This window comes from Podarcis vaucheri, assembly GCF_965113315.1.
Source record: "Podarcis vaucheri genome assembly, chromosome: 5".
Lineage (NCBI taxonomy): Eukaryota > Metazoa > Chordata > Lepidosauria > Squamata > Lacertidae > Podarcis > Podarcis vaucheri.
The window spans coordinates 6,514,734-6,539,708 of record NC_138763.1 but is presented as its reverse complement, the minus strand read 5'-3'; the positions used below and the strand labels follow the sequence as shown (position 1 = coordinate 6,539,708).

At 41.8% G+C, this 24,975-nt stretch overlaps 3 protein-coding genes across 3 annotated transcripts in view; 1 reads left to right on the top strand and 2 right to left on the bottom strand.

Moving 5' to 3' along the window:
- LOC309533181 (cytochrome P450 2J2-like) overlaps positions 1-24,975 on the top strand; it is a 120,254-nt gene that overhangs the window by 19,631 nt on the left and 75,648 nt on the right. The window lies entirely within an intron of this gene.
- LOC309533161 (cytochrome P450 2J2-like) overlaps positions 1-24,975 on the bottom strand; it is an 81,338-nt gene that overhangs the window by 47,848 nt on the left and 8,515 nt on the right. The window lies entirely within an intron of this gene.
- Positions 1-24,975, bottom strand: part of LOC309533162 (cytochrome P450 2C39-like) — a 37,524-nt gene that overhangs the window by 4,111 nt on the left and 8,438 nt on the right. Inside the window, exons 2-7 of the mRNA XM_082224365.1 lie at positions 9,441-9,603; positions 8,773-8,922; positions 8,410-8,570; positions 6,048-6,224; positions 4,717-4,858; positions 257-444 (exon numbers count right to left, since the gene is read on the bottom strand). Coding sequence (XP_082080491.1) covers positions 257-444; positions 4,717-4,858; positions 6,048-6,224; positions 8,410-8,570; positions 8,773-8,922; positions 9,441-9,603 — 981 coding nt within the window. The remainder of the gene's footprint in view (positions 1-256; positions 445-4,716; positions 4,859-6,047; positions 6,225-8,409; positions 8,571-8,772; positions 8,923-9,440; positions 9,604-24,975) is intronic.

The following is a 24,975-nucleotide window of genomic DNA, read 5'->3' as shown; positions in this document are numbered from 1 at the left end:
AAAAAAAATATTTCTATACAAGCAGAAACACAGCAGGGCCTCCCCCAACACCTGTTTCAAAAAGGCCTCGCTGAGACCTTTGGCCACTGCATGCTCCTCTGAGCTGCCACATTACCCCAGGAATAGCCCTAGTGAAACATGTCTGCAGATGGAACTCCTGTTTTAGACTACACAGGAAGTTCCTGCATGGCTGAGGGCTGCAACCGACTCATAGACTCTTGGGATACAGGCGTGCAGTTGTATCTCTCTTCTTTACCTTGGGAATGAGAAAACCACGCATCTTCACATCCTTTGTACATTCCCTAGGAGACCCCATAAATAAGGCATATTTAAAGCGCTGCATTTCATGAATCACAGCATTGGTGTAGGGCAGTTTCTTCTTATCTTGATAGCAGATTGTGTGAGAAGAACCTAAAGCATCTTCTATTTCCTTGTGGACTTTATCTGAAGAAAATTATGGAAACAAAAGTTTTATTTTGAATATATAAACTTTCTCCCCCCAGTACTTGGCATGGGAAGTGTTAAAGGGCTAGAGCCGTAGCCAGAAGATCAAATGGAAAACAGATAATCCAAAGTTTGTTTTGTTTAAAGGGAACTGCAATAACAAGGAACATTAGGAGCCTCACCAATTGTTGGGGTGGATCTACACATGGGGGGGGGGACTGGGACCACTATAAATAAGTCAGTAATTAAATCGTTATAACAAAAGAAAAGGAAAAGCTATGTAAAAATTGCATAGAAATTTCTTTTAGTCTCTGGTGCCATATGGTGTTGCATATTTATAACACATTGAAAACTTTTTTGTCTAATGTAGCTGAGTTCTTGGCAGTGGCATAGGAAGGGAGAGGGGGCGCACCGCTCCGGGTACCTCCCTGAAGGGGGCGATATTTGGCACGGGGCCCCTCACCCCGCACCTCCCAAGCCAACGCCGGCACAAGTGGCAAAGGATCAGCAGCCACCGTCCCCCTGCCTGCCTCCCCAGCTCACTGCAAGGTGGGCCAGGTCCTGCTCTCCCTGCCCGTCTATGTCCCATCCTTAAAGGCTCCTGCAGAGGTGTAGCTGCGGCTCCCCCCCCCCATGCGCCATCGTGTCCAGAGTGTCTTTGCAGAGCTTGCCTGAGCATGTTGCTTTTGGTTTCCCCGCAGCCTTCATTTAAAAGCCTGCTGCGCGCAGTCCAAGGTCTTTGCTGCTTTTGTTGGGGGATTCAATGAGCTGTAAATTATCCCGTGAGTTTTACTTGGCAAATTGGGGGGGGGACCCTGGGAGTTTTCTTCTTCTTTTGTCTTTGTGCTCCAGTACTCAAGGGGTGGTGGTAGAAATGAATTGCTGAGAGGAGAATCACATTGTTCTGTTCTTTGGGGTTTTTTTTAACTCTGGGAGGAGTGTGGTTTGCCACCCGATTTTGTTTTGCTTTTTTCCCTCTGGAAGGGCGTCCAAGGATTTCCTGTGTTTACTCCCGAGTAAGCAAACTTTGGATACAACACAGTAAGTTTTGCTAATAGGAGAGGAAAATACATATTCCCCCACAATGCAGTTTTAGCAGTTTCTGTTGTGTCTCTAGGCTCATCCTCTCCTGTGTATTCTTCTGCTTATTTTTTTAAGCACCAACCACTTGTCTTCTGGAACACGCTGCACTCCCTTCATCACTGAGTTGCCCTTTTGAGTTAATTCTCTAGTTCTGTGAGGGCATGTGTGCATGTGACAAGAAGAGCACTGTACATGTTTCCATGCTACATTCACACATTACTCTTCCTGCTGTTTCATTCATGCTTGTCTTTCAAATTAAGGTTGAACGGCGCTTTTTTCCATTGCCAGATGAGAATGACACTTTTCAGAAAGCTTTTCACTGTGACTCCAGAAACCCTTTATGGACAGTGGATTTGGCTCCTCTTGGATCTGATGTGATATTATAGATTTCTGAGAGAGAGAGAAGACGGTGGTCCAGGGCTCCTGTCCATCGCTCTGAGCATGGGCATAGCCGGGGGGGCAGTGCCCCCCCCGATACACAAAAATCATTTTAAAGCCAGTAGCACATGTGAAAAGGATCTAGGCCACAAGTTCAACATGAGTCAACAGTATGATGCAACAGCAAAAAAAGACCAATGCTATTCTAGGCTGCATCAGCAGAAGTGTTGTTGTTTTGTTGTTGTTGTTGTTGTTGTTAATTAGATTTATATACCGCCCTATACCTGGGTGTCTCAGGGTAGTTCACAGAATAAGAAGTATAGAGAAGTCACAGTCCTACTCTCTTCTGCCTAGATCAGACCACAATTGGAGTCCTGTGTCCAGTTCTGGGCACCCCAGTTTAAAAATGAAATTGACACATTGGAACGTGTGCAGAGGAAGGCAACCAAGATGATCAAGGATCTATAAACCAAGCCTTATAAGGAACAGTTGAGGGATCTGGGTATGTTTAGCCTAGAAAAAGGAGAGGAGAGATGATAGCCATCTTCAAATACATTGGTACCTCCGGTTACAGATGCTTCAGGTTACAGACGTTGTTGGGATTTTTATATCTCACCAGCTGCGAAGAGCAGCTACATTGTTGACATCATGTGATGTCTCTGAGTGTGAGACAGGAAGTCTCTGCTAGTTCTCATGTAACCAGAGAGTTCCTTTCGCTTCTGAGTCGAAGTGTGAGTCGAATCAGAGACTCTTGTGTTTGCAGCTCAGGAGAGCAGTCATGCTTGTAAGAGCTGTGTGTACAGTCCTCCCTGTGGAACGCCCTCCTACCAGATGTCAAAGAGAACAACAACTACCAGACTTTTAGAAGACATCTGAAGGCAGCCCTGTTCAGGGAAGCTTTTAATGTTTGATGTATTAGAGTATTTTAATATTTTTGGGGGAAGCCGCCCAGAGTGGCTGGGGAAGCCCAGCCAGATGGGCAGGGTACAAATAATAAAATTATTATTATTATTATTATTATTATTATTATTATTATTATTATTATTATTGTAGTGAGTAGACTACGGACTGTCTCTTTCTTCTGTGATGGGATGCCAGAAGATCAGTGTGCTCCTCTCAGGATGGAGGGGTCGCTTATTACCGGTCTCTCTGGACTGAGGGAGGATTCCAGCCAGAGAGGGACCACCAGAGAGAAGCCCCGGTTTATTGGGAAGTTGGCACCCTTCCCGGGGGCGTTTTTCCAACAGACGCTTCAGGTCACAGATTCTGCTAACCCAGAAATAGTACCTCAGGTTAAGAACTTTGCTTCAGGATGAGAACAGAAATCCGGTGGCGGTGGCAGCGCGGCGGCAGCTGGAGGCCCCATTAGCTAAAGTGGTACCTCAGGTTAAGAAAGTTTCAGGTTGAGAACCGACCTCCAGAACGAATTAAGTTCTTAACCCAAGGTACCACTGTACTTTAAGGGTCATCACATGGAAGATGGAGCAAGCTTGTTTTCTCCTGCTCCAGAGGGTAGGACTCGAACCCATGGTTTCAAGTTACAAGAAAAGAGATTCCACTAAACATCAGGAAGAACTTTCTGACAGCAAGAGCTGTTAGACAGTGGAACAGTCTCCCTCAGGAGTTGGTGGGCTCTCCTTCCATGGAGGTTTTTGAGCAGAGGCTGGATGTCAATCATTTTCACGAAGGGATTATTTATGGATATCTGTCATGGATGCTTTAGTTGAGATTCTTGCATTGCAGGGGTTGGACTAGAAGACGCTACGGTCTAGTCTGTGGCTGAGGCATTGCTTTTGGTAACATAGGGAGCTGCCTCATGCCTAGGGGTGTCCGGCTTTCTTGGGGGATTGACAGATTTCAATTTCAATGTTGAGGGGGTTGACAAAAAAAATTCTGCACTGGGTACCTCCTGACCTTGCTACGCCTCTGGTTCTTGGTAAGGCATGAGAATGTTCTCTCAAAGGTCCAAAGCATTCAGAGAGAAAGGAAGAAGTAACCCTGAATTTCATGCTGTTGTTACGTTATAAAAATTGAATGTGCTTCATAAAGAAGAACGAATAACGTGAAAGACAGAAGGGGATATGTATGGTCCTGGCTGAATATTGGGAGGGGTATATTAAGGATAACATTTTAAAGTTTCACAGGTATAAGGTTCAGCCTCTTCCAGTACCTAGTAGGGATAGTGTTAAGGGGGACAGAACAGTAGCAGGAAGATTCAGTCTGGGAAAATGGATATTGTCAAGTTGTTCGGGTGTTTTTGCTTAAAGGAACAGCATAACAAGGAAAACAAAGAGTCTTCATGAATGCTTTTGAGGACTGTGAAGTTTGAAGAGAATGCTAGGGTTAAAGAAGATTATATAATTACCATTATTATTATTCAGAGTGTTGAGAACGCAGAAAGGAAGACAAATAAGTTGTATAGGAGGAAATATGATTTGAAACTATGATTGATGGTTATATGGTTAGATAAAGGAAGAATAACTCTATTTAAATAACTGGGAAAATGTTATAGTTAAATGGAAATCTAAGCAGGAATTTAAATATGCACAGCCAGTGGAAATTGAGGAAAGGATGGAAAAGTAACAGAAAAGGAGGGGAAAGTATGTTATTGTTTCTTTTCTCTCGTTCCTTTGCTGCTAACATTTTGAACGGGGAATGGGAGATAATCAACTTTAAAATTTGTTGTAAATTTGAATTAATTTGCTGTCAATTTCTTAATTTTTTTGGAAAATCATTAACAATTAATTGGCAAAAAAATTACAGTCCACTCTAGATATCAAAGGAAGCCCTGCACAGGTTTCCCTCTCTCACCTTGGATATCTGGATGACTTGCCAGGAGGAGAAGCGCCCATTTCAGAGAACTGGTGACTGTGTCTGTCCCTGCTACAAAGAGCGTGGAAATACTAAAAGCCATGTTTTCTTCATCATAGGTGGACTCTGGGTCGTTTTTGCTCTGATTTTGAAAACGGGGAAAGTGTCATGTCATTTACATGCATTACAATCTGTCCTTCAGCACTTATTTTATCTTACTCCCCCTGCTCCTATTAGCATACCACCAACACATGAGGGGTGAGGTGTCCTCTTACACTGCCTGAGGTGACATAGGAAGGTGCCACCTCCACTGCCCTGCTGTCACTGCCACCTCCGTTACTTTGGTCACACAGCAGTGCCCACAATGTGGTAACAACAACAGTGAGGACAGTGAAATATTGCAAGCTTTTGGTGAAATCTTGCAGGAAACTGCCACCACTCCACTTCTCCACTACTGGCAGGCTAGGATGCCTCCTGTTGGCATTCCACTGCCCAAGGCAGCTGCCTCGGCCTGCCTCATGGGTGGGCCGGCCCTGTGCTTCGTAGCTGGTTGTGACAAAAGATCCATGCACACATTCCTGTGTACACAGCGGTAGCTGCTGGTGCTGCATTTGAGAATCTGTGGGTTGGGGTAATAATCCAACACTGGCAGGTGAAGAGGGATCCAAAAGAATCTCTCTGGCAGCAGATATTCAAAATGTGCATTACTTAGCACTAAACATATTTAATCATTCTTTAGTCACCATAGAGTATTCATAGATTGTTCCAAGGAGGCAAGAAGAAAAAATATTTTGACCTTTCATGTGTAGGAATAAATGAGGTAGGAGTTTGAAGTCACATTTAGTTTAGGAACATTTTCTTTAGGATTTGTTTGGTCCCCTGCTGATGAAAGTGATGAGTGATGTTTCCTCTTGCAATGCATTGTAATGTATAATGAAACATCTGCCACAAGACACTTGGTGAGTTGGCCATTCATACTATTTGGGCATTCTTACTGTTTCAGCACCACAGGCAACATTTCAGTGGTGAGTATGTTCCCATGAGTTTTACAGGGGTTTTCAAACGTATTTGCCCACTGCCCTGTTGGACCCATCATCTGATCTCCAGTGCCCACTACCCTAATAAAAAACATTATGCAAGATTAGTGGTTTGCACAACTCACTAAGAAAAATAATAATCCAATAAAATTGAAAAAAGTAACTCAATGTCATTTTCAACTGAGAATCAGGAAAAAAATATTGGTGTCCTTGGAAGAGATTAGTATTCACTTATAACAGGAAATATAATGATTCCTTGGATGAGCAGCATTCAGTTTCAAAGCAGATACTTACTTTCTGCATCTGAAGTAGATAGAAATCAATGAGATCCTGTGGATCATGCAGAGACTGATTCTCCTTATGCTTCTCTATCTCCTCCTTTGCAAATGAAAGCACCATCTCTGTGCAGGACAAGGCCTTCTTGTGGGGCCCTGGGAGATGTTTCATGAGCCATGGGAGCATTTCACAAAGCTAAAGGAAAGATAGCAGAAATGCTGTCATTACCATGAGGAAGCTTGGTCATGCAGTTCATGAGTCAATTCATTTGAATTAGTACTTAAAATATGACCCGGGTTATTCTTCAGAGCTAGCACATTAGTCTGAGTCTCCCTGAGAAGAAGGTAGGAGGCTGCAGCTTCTCTTGAATCTCACAATGACTGGTTCTGGGAAATATCTCTAGCCAAATATGTGAAAGAAAACTAGGGGTCAAAGTATTTGTTGGGAAGTGGGGGTGGCTAAAGAATACAATTGGGAAAAATTCAAGTCAGTTCACATTTAAGAGTGAATTTGCCTGATAGGCAAATTGAAACACAGCAATCCTTTGAAATGTGCAGTTCTCCAAATCTTGCAATGCAGTTTTAAAATTCATATTATTTTATTTTATTTTATTTTATTTATTAAATTTCCCAGTTCCCCAGTCAAGTAATGCCCATCTTTTCCTTCAAAAAATCAAACCTTTAAGAAGGGAGCTTTTCCTCTTTCCTAGTTTTCTCATGAAAGATAAATTACTTACATTTTCTGAATACACCTCTCTAGCAAACGCCGTTTACCTTCCCGCTGGAGCGCTACCTATTTATCTACTTGTGCTTTGTGCTTTTGAACTGCTAGGTTGGCAGGAGCTGGGACCGAACAATGGGAGCTCACCCCATCGCAGGGATTCGAACTGCCGACCTTCTGATCAGCAAGTCCTAGGCTCTGTGGTTTAACCCACAGCGCCACTTGCGTCCCTCAAAGTGTTGGTGCTGACCTTTAAAACCCTATACTGCCTTGGTCCAGTGTACCTGAAGGAGCGTCTCCACCTCCATCATTCGGCTCGGACACTGAGGTCCAGTGCCAAGGGCCTTCTGGCAGTTCCCTTGCTGGGAAAAGTGAGGTTACAGAGAACCAGACAGGGGGCCTTCTCAGTAGTGGCACCTGCTCTGTGGAATGCCCTCCCTTCAGATGTGAAGGAAATAAGCAGCTATCTTATCTTTAAAAGACATCTGAAGGCAGCCCTGTTTAGGGAAATGTTTAATGTGTGACACCTTAGTGTATTTTTTGTCTTTGTGGAAGCTGCCCAGAGTGGCTGGGGAAACTGAGCCAGATGGGCGGGGTATAAATAATAAATTATTATTATTATTATTAAACCTTTAACAAGGGAGCTTTTATCTTTCCTAGTTTTCTCATGAAAGATAAATTACTTACATTTTCTGAATAAACCTCTCTAGCAAACACTTCGGAGGTTGGGTCTCTTCCATTGCCTTTCCTTACAAGAACTTTGTTCCCAATAACAAATAATATTAAATAAGACAAATGCATATCCTGGGTTTGCATCATGGAAATCTGAGGTTAGAGGGTGGAGAAAAGAGCCGATCCCCATATAAATAGATGCTAGCCAAGAGATCTCAGAGTAATGAGAAGGAGGAGGCAAGGAAGAGGCAGGAGAGAGAGAAGGGGGAGGCAATCGCTAATTCATTTCCACATATCAAGGTTTGAACGGGACATTTGAAGAAGAATGTGGTGAATTTGACAAGGCTCTGGGTGAAATTGATCAGGAGGAGGGAGGCAAAGCATGCCTCTCAACATAGTTCCACTTGAGATTTTCTTTGGCAGGTAAAAAAAATTCTTATTTTAACAGAAGCCGGTGAGGGAGGGATGTGGAGCACAGCAGGATGGGAAGGAGAAGTGTTCAAGTTTGCCTTTTGGTGGCTCGTTGCAGCCAGCAGAAGAAAAGGGGACAGGGAAACACATTACAGCATGAGTAGGCAAACTAAGGCCCAGGGGCTGGATCCGGCCCAATTGCCTTCTAAATCCGGCCCGTGGACGGTCTGGGAATCAACGTGTTTTTACATGAGTAGAATGTGTATTTTTATTTAAAATGCATCTCTGGGTTTTTTCTGGGGCATAGGAATTCGTTCTTTTCCCCTTTCCCCCCAAAATATAGTTCAACCCACAAAAAGGTCAGAGGGGCAGTAGACCAGCCCCCTGCTGATAAAGTTTGCTGACCCCTGCATTACAGAGAAAGTAAAGGGGGGCTCAATCTCAGATTAGATTTAAACCTCATTTCCGTTCTCCAACACTCTATCCTCTATCATAAAGGAATCCAGAATGCTGAGTGGGGAACATAAGGCCCCTGGGAGACTTCTCTGAATCAGCAGGAATGAAAATGACTACTCACAGCATGAATGAAGCTTCCTAGAAATTTTGAGACAAAATCCAAATCTTCTATCAGCTTCTGGAACCGTTCATCTTCAAGAGCAAACCGGTGCCCAAAAGCCACAGCACACATCACGTTGGAGACTGAATTAGCGATGGGCATGGAGGGGTCAAGTGGTTGTCCTGCAAAATAAACTTATACTAATGTGAGTTCAGCTGCTCCTGTTCAGACTGAGAGTGGGATTTCATGGTGGCCAAGAGAAACTGCTGGGATCTCCATTGGGAACCAAGAAAAACCTATCACATTCCTTTCTAAAATGGACAGAGGTAGTACACAAATATATCTTCATACGCCAGCTCAGCACCATCACCCATCATCACATACCCTTTGAACGTGCAAAAACCTCCACAAGCTGATGGGCCTCCTCTGCTATTTGGTGCTCCATGCCTTTCTTCCCCAGTCCTAGCTTCCGCATAGTAACAATACTGAACTGTCTCTGTTGCCTCCAGACGTGACCATTTGAAAATATAATACCTATGAAAAATTAGTGAGAAATTCTTCCTTACAGACATGTTACAATTAAGTTACCAGCCAAGAAGAAACTTTGTTTACTGAAGTTCATGCCCTTGAATGTGCAAGCTATTTAGTATCTCTGAGGCAAACAATTACAAGACGATGCAAAGTCTGCCTCAGTATATTTTACGAGTACCTCAGCAGAAAGAGCGGAGAGTTCAAGCTTTTCATCCAGCGCTGAGGGCCAGGACAGTCAATGCATTGCAACTGCAACAGGAAACAAGCTTCTACCTGCAGTTCAGTCTAACCACAGTGTAGTACAAAGCACTTGTTAGAGTAGACTAATGGAAATTAATAGACCCACATTAGCCATGCCCATTGATTTCAGTGTCGGTCTTCTCTGATAAGAACTGGCACTGCATAGAACCCCTATTTCCTGTTCAGTACAACATTAATAGAAAACCTTTGTTCTCTTTTTCCAGACAGCCACTTAAATGTTTTCTTCGGGGAAAGTACCAGCAGAAATTCTCATTACCTACCTTTTCCTTTTGTCATAGCCATAAGGAAAGGAATCTGTGGTCGGTCTTCAAATTCTTCAGAGTGGTCAATGAGCGCTTCTTTCACTGCTTGGAATCCAGACAGTATTATGAAGGGTTGATATCCTGCCCAAAGGGTGTAAATGTTTCCATATTGCTTTGCCATCTACCAATTGGGTCAAAAGAGAGAAGAGGAATGCTATGTTTAGATAGTTATTTCAACCTAATATGTGAGCTTCAGCCTTCCTCACCTCTTAAGCATCTCACTATATTTTCCTCTCTTGCCAGCATCTCCTTTTCTTTCGTTAGTTCCTTCCTTCATTCCAACCCATTTGTTTTACTCCCTCCTGCTTGTTTTTTCCCTGCGTGGGATCAGAGCAGTAGAGAGGCACTTCATAGTCTACAGCCATCTGATGACAGGCAAGTAGATGAGCCAGCCATTGCCAGAGGCTTCTTCATCATCACCGTAAAAACATTTTGTGCAGGGATGTGGAAACTGGAGCCCACCAGATACTGTTGGACTGCAACTCCCATCATCCCTGACCATTGGCCATGCTGGTTGGGGGAGATGGGCATTGTAGTCTGGAGGGTATCAAGTTGGTATAAGCTTGGCTAGAGCACTGGGTCAGGTTTATGACCCACGTTGGGTCACAACAGCAGAGGCGGAAGGCTACCCAAAGTTGTGGTAAGGAATTAAGAAGAGGATGGAATTAAGTGGTAAGGAATTAAGAAATACCTCTCTGAGTAATTTGGTGTATAAATGTATTAAACAGACAAAATAAATATTGTCTTGTGTCTTCCCTGGCTACATACGAGTTACAAAAGTCCCATGGCTTTCCTGGGAATAGCTAATGAACTCCTGCTACACTGCCAAGTTGGTGTCCATTCATCTATTGGAAGAGAAGAAGTGCATAGCATTCTGGGCCATGTTGCATCACACATGGGAAGAGTGGGAGGACAAGCTCCAGAGTATATTGCAATAAACTATTTCATTGGCTCAGCTGCTTCTTTTGTGTGGTGTCTTTCAGATTTAAGCCTCCTTCATCCTGCAGATACAAACAACACACATAATTATAATATAGAAACTAATATAAAATGTAAAAGGAAAAGAATATGATTAATAATGAAAAGCACAAAAACATATAAAGTAGGAGAATTACAGCATGGAGAGCTAGGTGAGATCAGGAAAATACACATGCCAAAATGTTGTTGCATTTGCCATGAATGAATGCAGAGTGATCTTTATGCTCACTCTTTTTAGAAATGCATTTTCTTATGTGTTTGTGGTCAGTGCTGTGGGGTTTTTTAATATAATGTTCATATTAACCAGGAGTGATGGCTCTAGAAGATTTGAAAGAATGGAGGGAAAAATTTTCATGTTAATTCTCTGGTTGGTTATAAACATACACCGAGGAAGCACATAACATGTAACAGTATACACAGGGGAAGAGAAGAGGCTCAAAGTAGGGTCTGGAATCTATGAGTGAGATTTTAGAAATGTTTGCAGAATTGAAAAAAGACATTAAAGACAGTGGAAAAAATTAACAGGAATGGAAAGGAAAAATGACTGATCGGTCGCAGAGTTAACAAGACAAATCAAATCAATCAGCAGAAATAGGAAAAACTGTACAGGAATTAAAGAAAAAAACAAGCTCTGGATGATGCCACACACAAAAAACACAAAAGGAAATGAAAGAGGTGAGAGAAGATGGGGGGCCAAAGGGGATGCTGCAGAACTGACCAAAATACAGGAAGAAACTTGGGACTCCTTGACAATGATGGAGATGAAGCAGAAGGAACTGAATTTGAGATTTAGATCAATACCAGAGGTGCCTGGGGAGGACATTAAGAGCAGATTGGTTTCTGAAATAGCAGAATGGTTAAATATGCAAGAAGAAGAAGAAGTGAATGACCCTATATAGAGTACAAGATCGTCAAAATCAAAGAAATTCCTCGGTGATTGTTTGGTGATATTCAATTCCGAAGAAATAAAATATTTTTTTTTCTAGAAAAAAGATTGTGCATTGACATAAGCTTTATCATAATTTTCAAGGAAATCCCAGTGAGATTTTTTTTAAAAAAAAAACCCACCCCTATAAATCTTTAATGGACATACTTCGGAAGAATGATATATAATATAGATGGGAATTTCCAGAAGGTATCTCCTTTTTCTACAAAGAGAAGAAATTTAAGTTCAAAAGTATTCAGGAAACAGATAAATTTTGGAGGAAATATGCAAAAGAACTGGGCAAAGAAGAAATACGAGCAACACCAGAAGAAGAAGAAGAAGAAGGAGGAGGAGGAGGAGGAGGAGGAGGAGGAGGAGGAGGAGGAGGAGGAACAGTCTTAATAAACAGTATGAAAATATGGTATTATTTAATTAGGACTGGAAATGAATCTGAAATTATTGACTTGGAATGTGAATGAACTAAATAACAAAGTAAAAAGAAACAAAATTGAACAAATCTTAATAAAGGGAAATTTGGACATATATTTACAGAAAATACATTTTGCAAGAAAACAAGAGAATTTTGATTAATGAAAGATTGGGCAAAGAATTTATATCATCAGATAAAAGTAAAAAAGGGGTGTGGTTCTATATATTAAAAATTGACATGAGGCACAGCAGGTCTTCAAGGATGAGGAAGAAAGCATGATTGCAGGATAAGTGATATCACAAGGCGAAAAAATAATAATAGTCGGAATTCATGAACCAAATGAAAAGAAATCAGATTTCTACAAATTATTGGAGGAAAAACTACCTGAATATATAGACCAAAGAATTATTATCATGGGGGACTTAAATAGAGTAGTTTCTCTGGACATTGATAGAACAATAAGAAAATAATAGAATAATAATATTTTTTTATTTATACCCCGCCCTTCCCAGTTCAAAAACTGGGCTCAGGGTGGTTAATAACAAATTTAAAACACTTAATTGTAAAAGCAGCATAAAATACAGTATAAAAACATGAATAACAATAAAATTCAAAATTCAGAAATCAATTTAGGGGAAATAAGCATTAGGTAATCAGCAGGGCTAGCTGGCTGAATTGGTCCTACTTGGGCCAGCGAGGAGGTCAGGGGAGAATTAGCTGTGGGGTCTCAGAGCGGGTAATCTTCATAAAAGGGGAGGGGGAGAGAAGAGAAGGGATGGCGCCTCTGGCAATGGCGGATTTCCTCCGATCGGGAGGAATCTGCTCCGTGGAAAACAGGGTCTGAACCGCCACGGCGAGGTGGAGACCCATCAAAAACCACAGGCGGGAGAAGCCTGTGGATGTGGGATTCGGCTGGCACCTTTGCGCCCCCCCTACTCGCGGGGAAACCCGGTTTTCGGGGATCCAGAGCAACGTGGGGTGAGTGGCGCGGTGCTTTGAATTGACTGCTTCTTTCACGGAGTGAAGCCGCATTGCTGTTGCCGGAGAGTGCTGACATTTTCCTGTGGACAATTGGATTTTAAACAACTGCCCATGAGTAGAACGGAAAATTGGATTAAGAATTTTTTTAATTTGGCACTGAAGCGGGAAGGTCTAAACAGGAAGTCCGCCTTCTGCTTTTTGTAGATAGATTGAAGCAAAGACATGGCAAGTTAGAGTTTAGAAAGTCGTCTGTAAAGGACCAAAATTTCATCATTGGAAGTAGGAGAAGAGGGGGGAACCCTTTTTAGACTGTTTAAACCTGCAGAAGAGAGAGTAAAGAAAGGCAATTTTCCACCGTCTTGAACCTGGGAGTGGGGTGTCAGGACAGACGTTCTGGGGAAGTTCATTGACTATGGACAAACGTTTTTGACAGATAGTTAAAAGAAGAGAAACATATTGATTCCATTGTTCCCCTTCGCATTTAAAAGGAACAAAATATTGACAAAATATCTGAAAAAGGAAAACTTTGTTGCTAGATCTGCTTTAAAAAAAAATTGATACAAAAAGAAATTGTTTCCCCTAGAGCGAGCTTGTGAAACTGTTTTTAAAACCGAACTGGGGAGCTTTGCAGCTGTAATAGATTAAGATCGTGGGACCAGACTTCGACCTTGAACAAGAATGTACTTGGAGGCTCTGGTGCTTGCCTTTTGCAAGACAAGTGCTTTATTGGAACAGTTACATGAGAGGATGGATTTGATGACTGTTGCGATCGAAAATTTTGGACAGACAGTGGGTACCTATATAGAACCCACTCAGGAATTAATCCAGGAATGTGCTTTGACAGATGAGATGAAGGAGGAGGCTGTTGCTGGACCCCGGGTGGCAGAGATGGAGGAAGCTGTGGCCCAGCAGGAACATGAGCTGTTGGATTTGACGAATGAACTTGGAAAAAGTCAGATTTGGAGAGATGGAGTTCTGTTTGGCTTGGAGATGGGGGGCTGGATGGACCCCCCTATGCAGGGATGTTTTGACTTTTCAAGTCTGGCTTTGGGATGGGGGGAGCTCGGAGTTGTGGGGGCCCTTAACTTTGGAGGGGCCTTGAAACATGCCTTCAAATACCACGTGGATTTCGGTGTTGACTATGGAAAAGGGGCTGACCTGTCGAGAAGGGACAAAAATATTGTCAAGCTGGAGTCTCCATGAGTGAAAGGAGCAGAAGACAAAGTAAAGTACAGGTATAAATATGAAGAAGACCTGCGGAAGGGACATGGAAGAGACTTAAGAGCCTCGGACATAAGGTCATCAGGTTGATGGACTAGATGGATGGGATAGAAAGGACTGACAAAACCCGAGACCAGGAAGAAGAGACGATGGATGAAGATTGGAAGAAAGTTTTAAAAATTCATTTAGAAAAGTATTGTAAAATTAATGAGTATTAGAAAAATGTTGGAACAAAATTATTTGGCTTTAGCAGAAATGTTAAAAAGAATTATGTAAGAATATGTAATGGTTAAGAGAATTTGGTATAAATAAGATTTAAGTTTTAGGTTTTAGGACTTTTTATGGTAAGATAAAGTTAAAATAGATTAAGGTAATTTAATGACAGAATATTGTGAAAGATGGAAAGGATTTGCTGAGATAATTAATAACTAGAATACAAAAAAAGGAGGTGTGAGAAGGTCGATGAAATAAGGTAATGACAGTTAAGCATCTGGGAATATTGGATTTGTTTTTTAATTTTTTGTTTATTTTTGCTTTTTGATTTTGATGTATTGTGTGTTTTGTTTCTTCTTTTTGACTTTGGTTTTTATTGATTTGTATTGTTTAATTGTTACTTTTATCTACTTTTTTTTCTTTCTCTTGGTTCTTCCTTCTTATTTCTTTGTAACCTTAAAATTCTCAATAAATATCATGTAAAAAAAAGAAGAAGAGAAGGGAAATAAAATATCAGGCCAAATTAAAATTAAAGGCCAGGCGGAAGCAGGTTAAAACCTGAAGGGCTCTAGTCTCATGGGACAGAGCATTCCACCAGGTCTGAGCCATCACTGAAAAGGCCCTGGCCCTGGTGGAGGATAGTCTGACTTCCTTAGGGCCTGGGACCTCTAAACTATAGTTATTCATGGACCTTAAGGTCTTCTGTGTGTCATACCAGGAGAGGCAGTCCTGTAAATACGAGGGCCTTCAGACTCTAAGGAAGGGAAACTACCCAAAACTTTATTCTCTTTAGTAGAAAGTTATAATTTAATAGACATTTGGAGGTTGAAATGCCCATTGGACAGACAATTTACTTTTTTCTCAGAACCAAATCAATCTGCAGGAAGAATAAATTACATTTGGCCATCCAGCGAGTTAGCATCAAGGACGGTAAAAGTAGAGATTTTGCCAAAAACCCTTTTGGATCATAATTCAATCTGAATGGAGCTAAGAGGGACAGATAATTTGTCATTTAGTTGGAGGATGAATGATGGACTAGTAGAAAATGAGAAATTTTTTTGAAAAAGCACAAAAGACCCTTAAAGACTATTTTGAATTAAACTTGAACAGAGAAACTGAGATTGATATAGTATGGGATGCAAGTAAGGCAGTAATAAGAGGTTTATTTATACAACAAAATAGCTTTCAGAAAAAAGATAAAAGAAAAAAGTGGAATTATTAAATCATATAATTGAAAATGAAAGGTTATTAATTAAAAAGCAAATACAAAAAATAAACAAAATATTAAGATGTTACAAACACAATTTTCAATGTTAATTAATCAAGAAGTGGAATGGAAAATAAAAATGATGAGACAAAGAAATTTTGAATTTGCAAATAAACTTGGGAAATTATTAGCGTGGCAATTTAAAAAAAAGACAGGGTCAAAACATAAGAAGATTAAAATTCATGAGAAAATAATAGAAAATCTGAAGGAGATTAGGGAAAAAATTCTAAGTTTTTATAAATAATTATATAAAACTGGAAAAGAAAATGTAGATGGAATTGATGAATATTTAAAGCAAGAGAATGTGAAGAAAAGTCTGAAAGAGCAACTGAATGAACTAATAATGTTAGAGGAAGTGCAGACAGCAATAAAAGAGTTGAAAATTGGAAAGGCACCAGGACCAGATGGATTTACAGCAAAATACTATAAAAAAAACCTAGGTGAACAAATGTTAATACCATTAAAGGATGTGATGGATAACATTTTGAATAAAGGAAAGATTCCATCGACATGGAAGGAAGCATATATTACATTGATCCCAAAACAAGATGCAGATTTATTTCAGGTTAAAAATTATAGGCTGATTTCGTTGTTAAATAATGACATGGGTAGGCAAACTAAGGCCCCGGAGCCCAATCCCACCCAATCGCCATCTAAATCCAGCCGAAAAAAGTCCAGGAAGCAGCGTGTTTTTACATGACTAGAATGTATCCTTTTACTTAAAATGCATCTCTGGGTTATTTGTGGGGCATAAAAATTCGTTCATTTCCCTACCCCCCCCCCCAAAAAAAAAACAGTCCGACCTCACAAGGTCTGAGGGACAGTAGACCAGCTCCCTGCTGAAAAAGTTTGCTGACCCCTGAATAATGATTATAAAATGTTCACAAGTATACTTGCGAACAGATTAAAAAGAATTTTGAAAGATATGATACATAATAATAATAATTTATTATTTATACCCTGCCCATCTGGCTGAGTTTCCCCAGCCACTCTGGGTATAAAGTGGGCTTTCTCCCCGGTTTGCAGATGAAAGATAATGTAAGAAGTATAGTTGATATAATAGAATATCTGGGGACCAGGAATGATAAGCAAGCAGCTTATCATCTATGCAGAGAAGGCCTTTGACAATATTTCATTGACTTTTATGAAGAAAAAAATGGAATTCATGGATGTTGGTCAATGTTTCATAAAAGAGATTAGAGCTATATACTCAGAACAAGAAGCTAGCTTAATAGTAAATAATGTGCTAACAGATAACTTTGAAATTACGAAGGGTACAAGACAGGGGTGCTCATCATCACCATTACTGTTTATAATGGTCTTGGAGGTCCTGTTGAAAAATATTTAAAAAGCTGAAAAGGTAAAAGGAATTAGAGTTGGATGAAAAGAAAAGAATTTAAAAGCCTTTGCTGACAACTTAGTCTTAATGGGAGAAGAACCATTATCCAGTGCAGCGGAAGCACTGGACGGGATTGAACAATTTGGACAAGTAGCAGATTTTAAACTTAACAAAACCCAAAGGAAGATGCTTGTTAAAAATATGGATGAGCATTTGAAAGATGAGTTGCAACAGAAAATAGGGATAGCGGAGGTTAAAAAGGTAAAATATTTCGGAGTATGGCTAACACCAAAAAATTTTAAACTTGTTTCTTTTTTTCTTTCTTTTTTATTTATTTATATAACAAGAAAAAAACACACAAAAAAAACACAAATACCAAATTACACACAAATTACAAAAATAACCATAGACGCATAATTTTCTTGGCAAACAATAAAACATCTATTGGACCTAACTAAAGACCAAACTTCCCGTCTATTCCATATTTCAAATTCATATTACGTATTGCCAATACACATTTTTTTTAACTTATTCTCAATAAATCTAATTTCTTCTACCTAGCAACTATCACTGAAGTTCCTCGAATGCTGCAACAGAATTTAAAATACTATATTTATTTTTCAGATATTCTTTGAAAACCTCCCATTTAGAAACAAATTCCTGTTTTGATTTATTCTTTATTTTTTCTGATAAACGATCTAATTCGGCATACTCTGTCAGCTTTTGGATCCAATCTTGTATAGAGGGGATTTCATTACTCTTCCATTTTGCTGCGATCAAAACTCTTGCTGCCGCCGTCGCATATAAAAAGATACCCTTCCTCTTTTGTGGAATATCCAAATCTGTTATTCCCAGGAGGTAGGCCTCTGGTTTTTTATTGAAAGAGATCTTAAGCATTTTTTGCAGTTCTGCATGTATACTCTCCCAGAATACCTGTATTTTCCTACATATCCACCACATATGGTTCCTGAGTCTCCGCATCTCCAACAATTACTTGACACATTTTTATACATTTTTGAAAGTTTCCATGCTGTTAGATACCATCAATGTTGCATTTTTTGAAAGTTCTCTCTAATTGTGTAACAGTTTGTGAATTTCCAATTGATCTTCCATAAATTTTCCCACTGGGCCATGGTTATTGAGTGGCCAAAATCCTGGGACCACCTCACCATTGCCACTGTTACCTCCTCCTCCTTGACTGTCCAGTCAAGGAGGAGTCGGTAAGTTTTGGAAAGAGTTTTTCTTTTAGAGTTTACAAGATCAGATTTGAATCGGGAAATTTCTGCTGAGAACCCCTTTTGTTTGTCAGATTTAAATTTTTCAAATAACTGATGGTATTGGAACCAGTCTGAAATGTGTTCTCTTATCTCCTCAAAGTTTTTTAATTTTATTTGGTTATCCTTATTTTTTAGAAGTATTTTATATGTTGGCCAGCTTTCCTGAGTATTTTTCCGTTTTACTGCTATGGCTTCTACTGGAGAAGTCCACCACAGGACTTTAGGCTCCATCAGGTCTTTATATTTTTCCCATATAGCAAAGAGTGACTTTCTTATTATATGGTTGGTAAAATTTTTATGAATTTTCGCTTTTCCATATATTAGGTAGGCGTGCCATCCCCAACAGTTGTCAAAACCTTCCAGGTCCAGGAGGTCCGGATCCTGCAACATGCACCAATCTTTTAGCCAGGTGAAACAAGCAGCCTCGTAGTAAAGTTTTAGATCGGGTAGGGAAAAGCCTCCTCTCTCTTTTATGTCTATTAAGATCAGGTGTTTAATCCTAGGTTTCTTCCTTTCCCACAAGAATTTGGAAATTTCTCTTTGCCATATCTTGAGACAACCTGCTTCACCCAGTATCGGAATCATTTGAAATAAAAAGATTAATTTTGGAAGCACATTCATCTTTATAATGGAAATCCTACCCAGAAATGTTAATTTTAGTTTACTCCAGATTACCAAGTTTTTTCTAATCTCTAACCAAGTTTTGGTGTAATTATCCTGAAATAAGTTTATGTTCTTGGGGGTGATCCAAATACCCAAGTATTTCGCTTTTGAGGAGATTTTCAGGCCCAATATTTTTTCTAAGTCGTCCTTTTCTTCTGTGGTTACATTTTTAAAAAGCATTTTTGTTTTTGTTATAGTCAGTTTAAAGCCTGCCACATCTCCAAATTCTTTAATCAATTCCAGCACTCTTTCCAGACTTTCTTTAGGGTTTTCAGTCATAACAAGTAAATCGTCCACAAAAGCTTTAATTTTATATGTTTTATTTCCCAGAGTGATGCCTTTAACAAGCTCATCCTTTCTTATCTGATTGTTCAAGACTTCCATCACCAAGATAAATATCAGTGGTGACAGTGGGCAGCCCTGCCTTGTTCCCTTGTTTATTTTGCACTCCTCAGTAATTCTTCCGTTGATCAATTTTGCATATTGTTCCGAATAGATGGCATTTATTCCTTTACAAATATTTTCTCCCAGTCCGATTTCTTCCATTAATTTTTTCATAAACTTCCAGGACACGTTATCAAAAGCTTTTTCAGCGTCCACCAACATAATAGCTGCTGGTTTATCAATTTTAATATCCAAATATTCTAATACATTAATCACACATCTAATATTGGATTGCATAAATCGTCCGGGAAGAAATCCGGTTTGATCTTTATGAATTATATCGTTCAGCACCATTTTTAATCTATTTGCAAGAATGTCTGTGAATATCTTGTAATCGTTATTTAGCAGTGCAATGGCTCTGTAATTGGCCATGTTTGGGGCATCTGTTCCCAGTTTATGGATAAGAGTAATAAAGCTGTCCTTCCAGGTTTTCAGAAGCTTTCCATTTGCCAGAATATTATTCATTAGGTCTTTCATGGGAAGAAATAATGCTTGTTCTAACTTTTTATAGTAATTAGCTGGAAGACCATCTGGGCCCAGTGTCTTTCCTAATTTTGATCTCTGTATAGCTTGTTGCACCTCCATAGCTGTTATTGGTGAGTTCAAGATTTCAGTTTTTTCCTTAGGTATTATTGGTAGTTTATTTTTGCCGAAATAATCAATTATTTTTTCTAGAGTCTCTGGACCTTCTTTATATAGTTTTCCGAAAAAACTAGCAAAGTTTTAACTAATTTCATTCGTTTCTTGAATCCATTTGTCTTCAATTTTAATTTTATTGATAATTCTATCTTCCTTTTTCTTCTTTAATTTCCAGGCCAGAAGTTTGCCAGGTTTATTTGCAAACTCAAAATTTCTATGTCTCAACCATTTTATCTTCCATTCTATCTCTTCATTTATTATCATGGGGAATTGCGTCTGTAAAATTTTTATACTTTGCTTAATTAGTTCATCATCTGGTTTTTGGAAAAGGATCCTTCCCTTTTTTCTAATTTCCTCCCAGATCTCCATTTTCTCCTCCTCCTTTGTTTTCCTTTGGAATGCATTTTGTTGTATAAAGAAACCTCTTATGACGGCTTTACCCGCGTCCCAAACCGTCTCTAGATCTACTCCTTGATTTAAATTAAACTTAAAATCTTCTTCTAAGATTTGGTTGGCCTTCTGTACAATTTTTTCATCGTTTAGCATACTCTCATTAAGTTGCCACCTTTTAACCTTTTCTTCTTTCCCTTTAAAGTTAACCCAGACCACACTGTGATCTGAAATTGTCCTTGGATGGATTCCTGCTTTTGTAATATTCTTTAATAAATCCTTTGTTGTCCAGATCACGTCGATTCATCCCGCCGATTTATGTGGCTCTGAATAATGTGTAAATTCTTTCTCTGTTGGATTCTTAAACCTCCAAGCGTCGAACAAATTCAGGAGTTCTATTAATTGGAAAAATGTAGTTGGGAGTTTGTTCTGCCTCTTTTCTTTCTTCTTTATTTTTCTGTCCATGTTTGGATTGACTACTCCATTAAAATCTCCTAATAATATAATTTCCCCCCCTAAATATTCTATGACTTTTTCTTCCAGGAATTGATAGAATTCGGATTTTCTTTCATTTGGTGCATAAATTCCAATAACTATCACTTTTTCATTATTGATCTTAACCTCTATAATCACTGTTCGGCCTTTTTCATCATTGTAAAGCAGTTTTGGCTCCAGCTGAGGTTTTACATAGATTACCACCCCTCTCTTTTTTTTTCTTTACTTGATGCAATAAACTCAAGCCCCAATCTCTTATTTATTAATACTCTTTTATGTTTTTCCGCTACATGAGTTTCTTGCAGACAGATTAGCTCATATTTTTGCTTAACCAGAATATGTTCCACCTTGTTCCTTTTTGAATTTTCATTTAAACCATTTAGGTTCCAAGTAATAAATTTATAATGCATACTTTGTTTCATATGATACGTCAACGGGTTAAAAAAAAAATATTACAAATTCAAGGTCTCAGTATACATTTAATAAATTCCCTTCTTAGATCTGTCTCCTAACTCTCAACTGTTTGTTCAATTTCCTCTGATTCTCCCAACAATTGCCTTTTTCCTCCAAGGTCTTTCCGGTACTTTCTCCAGAACTTGTCCGCATCTAATGCCGACAAACACTTTCTACGTTTCCCTTTAAAGAAAAATGAGATGCCTTCAGGGTACTCCCACCTATAGTCCACTGCCTTTGTTTTTAGTGCCTGGCCAGAGGTCTATAAGCTTCTCTCTTTTTTATCAACCGATTTGGGATAATCTTGTGGACGATAATATCATTTCCTTCCGATGGGAATTTCATCTTGTTACTAGCGTTTAAAATTCTATTTCAGGATTTTTTTTAATGATGTTGTCAGGGGTTCAGGAGCAGAGACGCAGAGAAGGGAGGAAGCAGAGAGCGAGGGGGAGGAATCCGAAGGGAAAATGAGTGATGATGACGACCCGAGATCTCCAAGCCTAAGCAGTGAGTCAGAGGACTCCCAAAAGGGAGCCCCAGTGAGCAGAGCAAGGGGGGGATCCGGGGGGACACCCCAGGAGGAAGGGAACAGAGGAGATTCAGAGAGTAGCAGCTGGAAGTCGGGACCCACGCTCATAACTGAGGGCGGCAGCAGCTGGAAGTCGGGACCCACGCTCAAGACTGAGAGCAGCAGGGAGGAAGGTAGCCAGGCATCGGGTTCCGGAGGCTGTCAGCAGGAGGGAGGGCACGAGTCAGGGGTGGTCACGCCCTCCTCAGAGAGCGAGGCAACGGTTAAGAGGAAAGTAGAGAGTTGGGCGCGCGCGCCAAGTTCAAATGCAGCGGAAGCCGGAGCAGTAAGCAGCCCGGAGAGTGAGCCAGGTCCCAAAGCCCGCCGCAAGGAGGCAGAAGGATCAGGGGGGTCAGCGTCAGAGGAGAGTAGAAGGGAGGAGGCCCAGGGGGGCAGAAGGACCCAGAGACGTAGGGAGAGGCGAAGGAGGTGGAGCAAGGCTAGGGTATTAAGCTGGTGTGCAAGAGGCGGGGACTCAGACGGGTCTTCGCCGACCTAGGGCAGAAGGTGTAGAGCTGCACGCTGCAGTTCGGAAATGAAACCTGTAACTTAATAAAGACTCTTATAAAGTGAACGCTGGCGGACTTGGTCCTATGTGAGCTGGGACTGGGTGGCAGCTCTGACAGTAAGACCCGTCTCTTAAAAGCTTCGGACACCTGATATCTCGCAGCGGAGAGAGAGGCAGCTGGAGGAGGGGATCGGTGTTTGGGAGCAAGCTCACGACGGTTAGCAGAGATGACGGAAGCAGAGAAAGTTGCAGCGCTGCAACAGGCAGTTACCCAATTGAACGCGGAGGTACTGGCATCCAAGGAGAGGGAGGAGGATGCGGCAGCCGCCTACAGAGATCTCCACGCCAGGTTTGAAGCATGGGTTAAACACGGGCAGCCAGGACCCAGACCGGAGGGGGTTGGGTTGGCACGGAGAGCAGGAGGGCTTGTGGCTCACTTCGATGGGAATTTACAACAGTACCCCAATTTTCGAGCAGACGTAATGTGCGCACTGCAACTGCTGGCAAAAGACTTTAGAGATGAGGAAGAGAAAGTGGGGTTCATACTATCCCATTTGCATGGGGATGCTAAAGCGTGGCTACGCAATTTGTGGAGGGATAAAGATCCGGCGCTTCAGAATGCAGATGCCTTTATCAAAGCGATGGATGCGTGTTTTTTGTCTACTATTGATGTGGATCTTGCCCGACGGGAGATTCATGGACTGAAACAAGGGAGGGCAAGCGTCCGGCAGTACCACGCCCGCTTTTTTGCGCTGGTCAGTGCCTTAGAGTGGGACCGGGATTCGCCCCCTGTCAGAGACCTGTTCTGGGAGGGTCTAAGCTCAGCGGTCAAGGATGAAATTGCAAGGGGGGAGAGGCCCCGAAGCACGCAGGAGGTGGTCCAAAGGGCGCTGACTGTGGGGGTGAGGCTGGAAGAACGTCCCTGGTGCAGAGATGAAGGACGTGGAGGGCGCGAAGCAGCGAGAAGTTTCTCTTTCGTTCCAAGAGAAGCAGCGCGTGCGCAATCCACACCTCCGCCAGGAGGGGGAGGGGAACCGATGGAGGTTGGAGGTGCAAGGGCTCAGTCAGCAGCCAGAGCCCTAGCACCAACAGCAGTGAAAGCGAAGCCTCCTAGAGGGAACAGGAAGTGTTACATCTGCGAGGATCCAGGCCATTTGGCGAAAGAGTGTCCCCGGAGGCTCCACAAGCACACTGCAGCCTCAGCAATGGTGACTGCAGCAACGCAGCAAGGAGAACCACAGCAGGGAAACGACGATGTCTGGCTGGAGACAGAGGCACTGGGGCCCAGCCAGACGCATCAGTGAAGCAGTCCCCAGCGATCTTGCAACCCACGGACCCCCTCCCACCCAAACCAGTAGTGCAGCTCACAGCATCTCTCCAGCTACCCGATGGCGTCACTATCGAAGTACCGCTTTCTGTGGATTCTGGAAGCAACGCAGACTTTATAGCGCAGGATTTTGTGGAGCAGCACGCTATACAGCTACTGCCTGCCACTCTGCCCCTGCAAGTCGTCACAGTGGATGGCAGAGAGTTGCTAGGGGGGCAGGTGGTGAAGCAAACGCCACCGATGGTGATGCGCCTTGGCAACCACAGGGAAGTCATCAGTTTTAATGTCACCCAACTGTCGGACACGCCCATTGTGTTGGGCATGAGTTGGCTGGACAGGCACAGTCCGACACTGGCTTGGTACCAGAGACAGCTGATCTTCGGCTCCTCTTATTGCGCAGAACACTGCATCCTGCCCAGACAGGAGGGAGAGGAGGAGGAATCACAACTGCAGTTGGGAACGTTGCAAGCAGTCCCCCACAAATACGCAGACTTTCTGGAGGTCTTCTGCGAGAAAGAGGCTGACAAGCTACCACCGCACAGGCAATATGACTGCAAGATTGACCTCCTACCAGGGGCGACGCTGCCGAAAGGGAAGCTGTATTCCATGTCTGAGGACGAATTACAGGAACTCAAACAGTTCATAGATCACAATTTGCAGCGCGGTTTCATCCGGGAGTCCAGGGCAGTAGGGGGCAGTCCTGTTTTCTTCGTGAAGAAGAAGGACACGCCCCAGAAAAGACTGGTGGTGGATTTTCGCCTCTTAAACAAGATGACCAAGCCTTCTGATTTCCCCATGCCCAGGATTGACGACCTGCTAGCGACGGTGCGCAAGGGACGCGTGTTCACCAAGTTGGACCTGCGAGGTGCGTACAATCTCATCCGCATGAGGGAGGGCGATGAGTGGAAGACAGCCATGTTCACGCCTCTGGGCACCTACGAATACAGAGTGATGCCGTTTGGATTGCAAAACGGTTCTCACTGTTTCCAAGCTTTCATGCATCATGTGTTGGCGGGACTCCTTTACAAGAAGTGCGTCTGCTTTCTGGATGACATCCTGATATTCTCCGACTCGCAGCAAGCCCATGACCAAGATGTTCGGGAGGTGCTGAAGAGGCTGCAGCAGCATAGACTGTACGCCAAACTGGAGAAGTGCCAGTTCGACACGACGGAGGTGGATTTCTTGGGTTACAAGTTGTCGGACAAGGGGCTAGCCATGGACAGCGCCAAGGTTCGTGCGGTGTTGGATTGGAAGAGCCCGCGCAATCGGAAGGAGGTCCAGCGGTTTGTCGGCTTCGCCAACTTCTATCGCAAGTTTATCAAGGGGTTCGCGATGCAGACGGCGGCCATTACGGACACGCTAAGCTCCAAGAAAA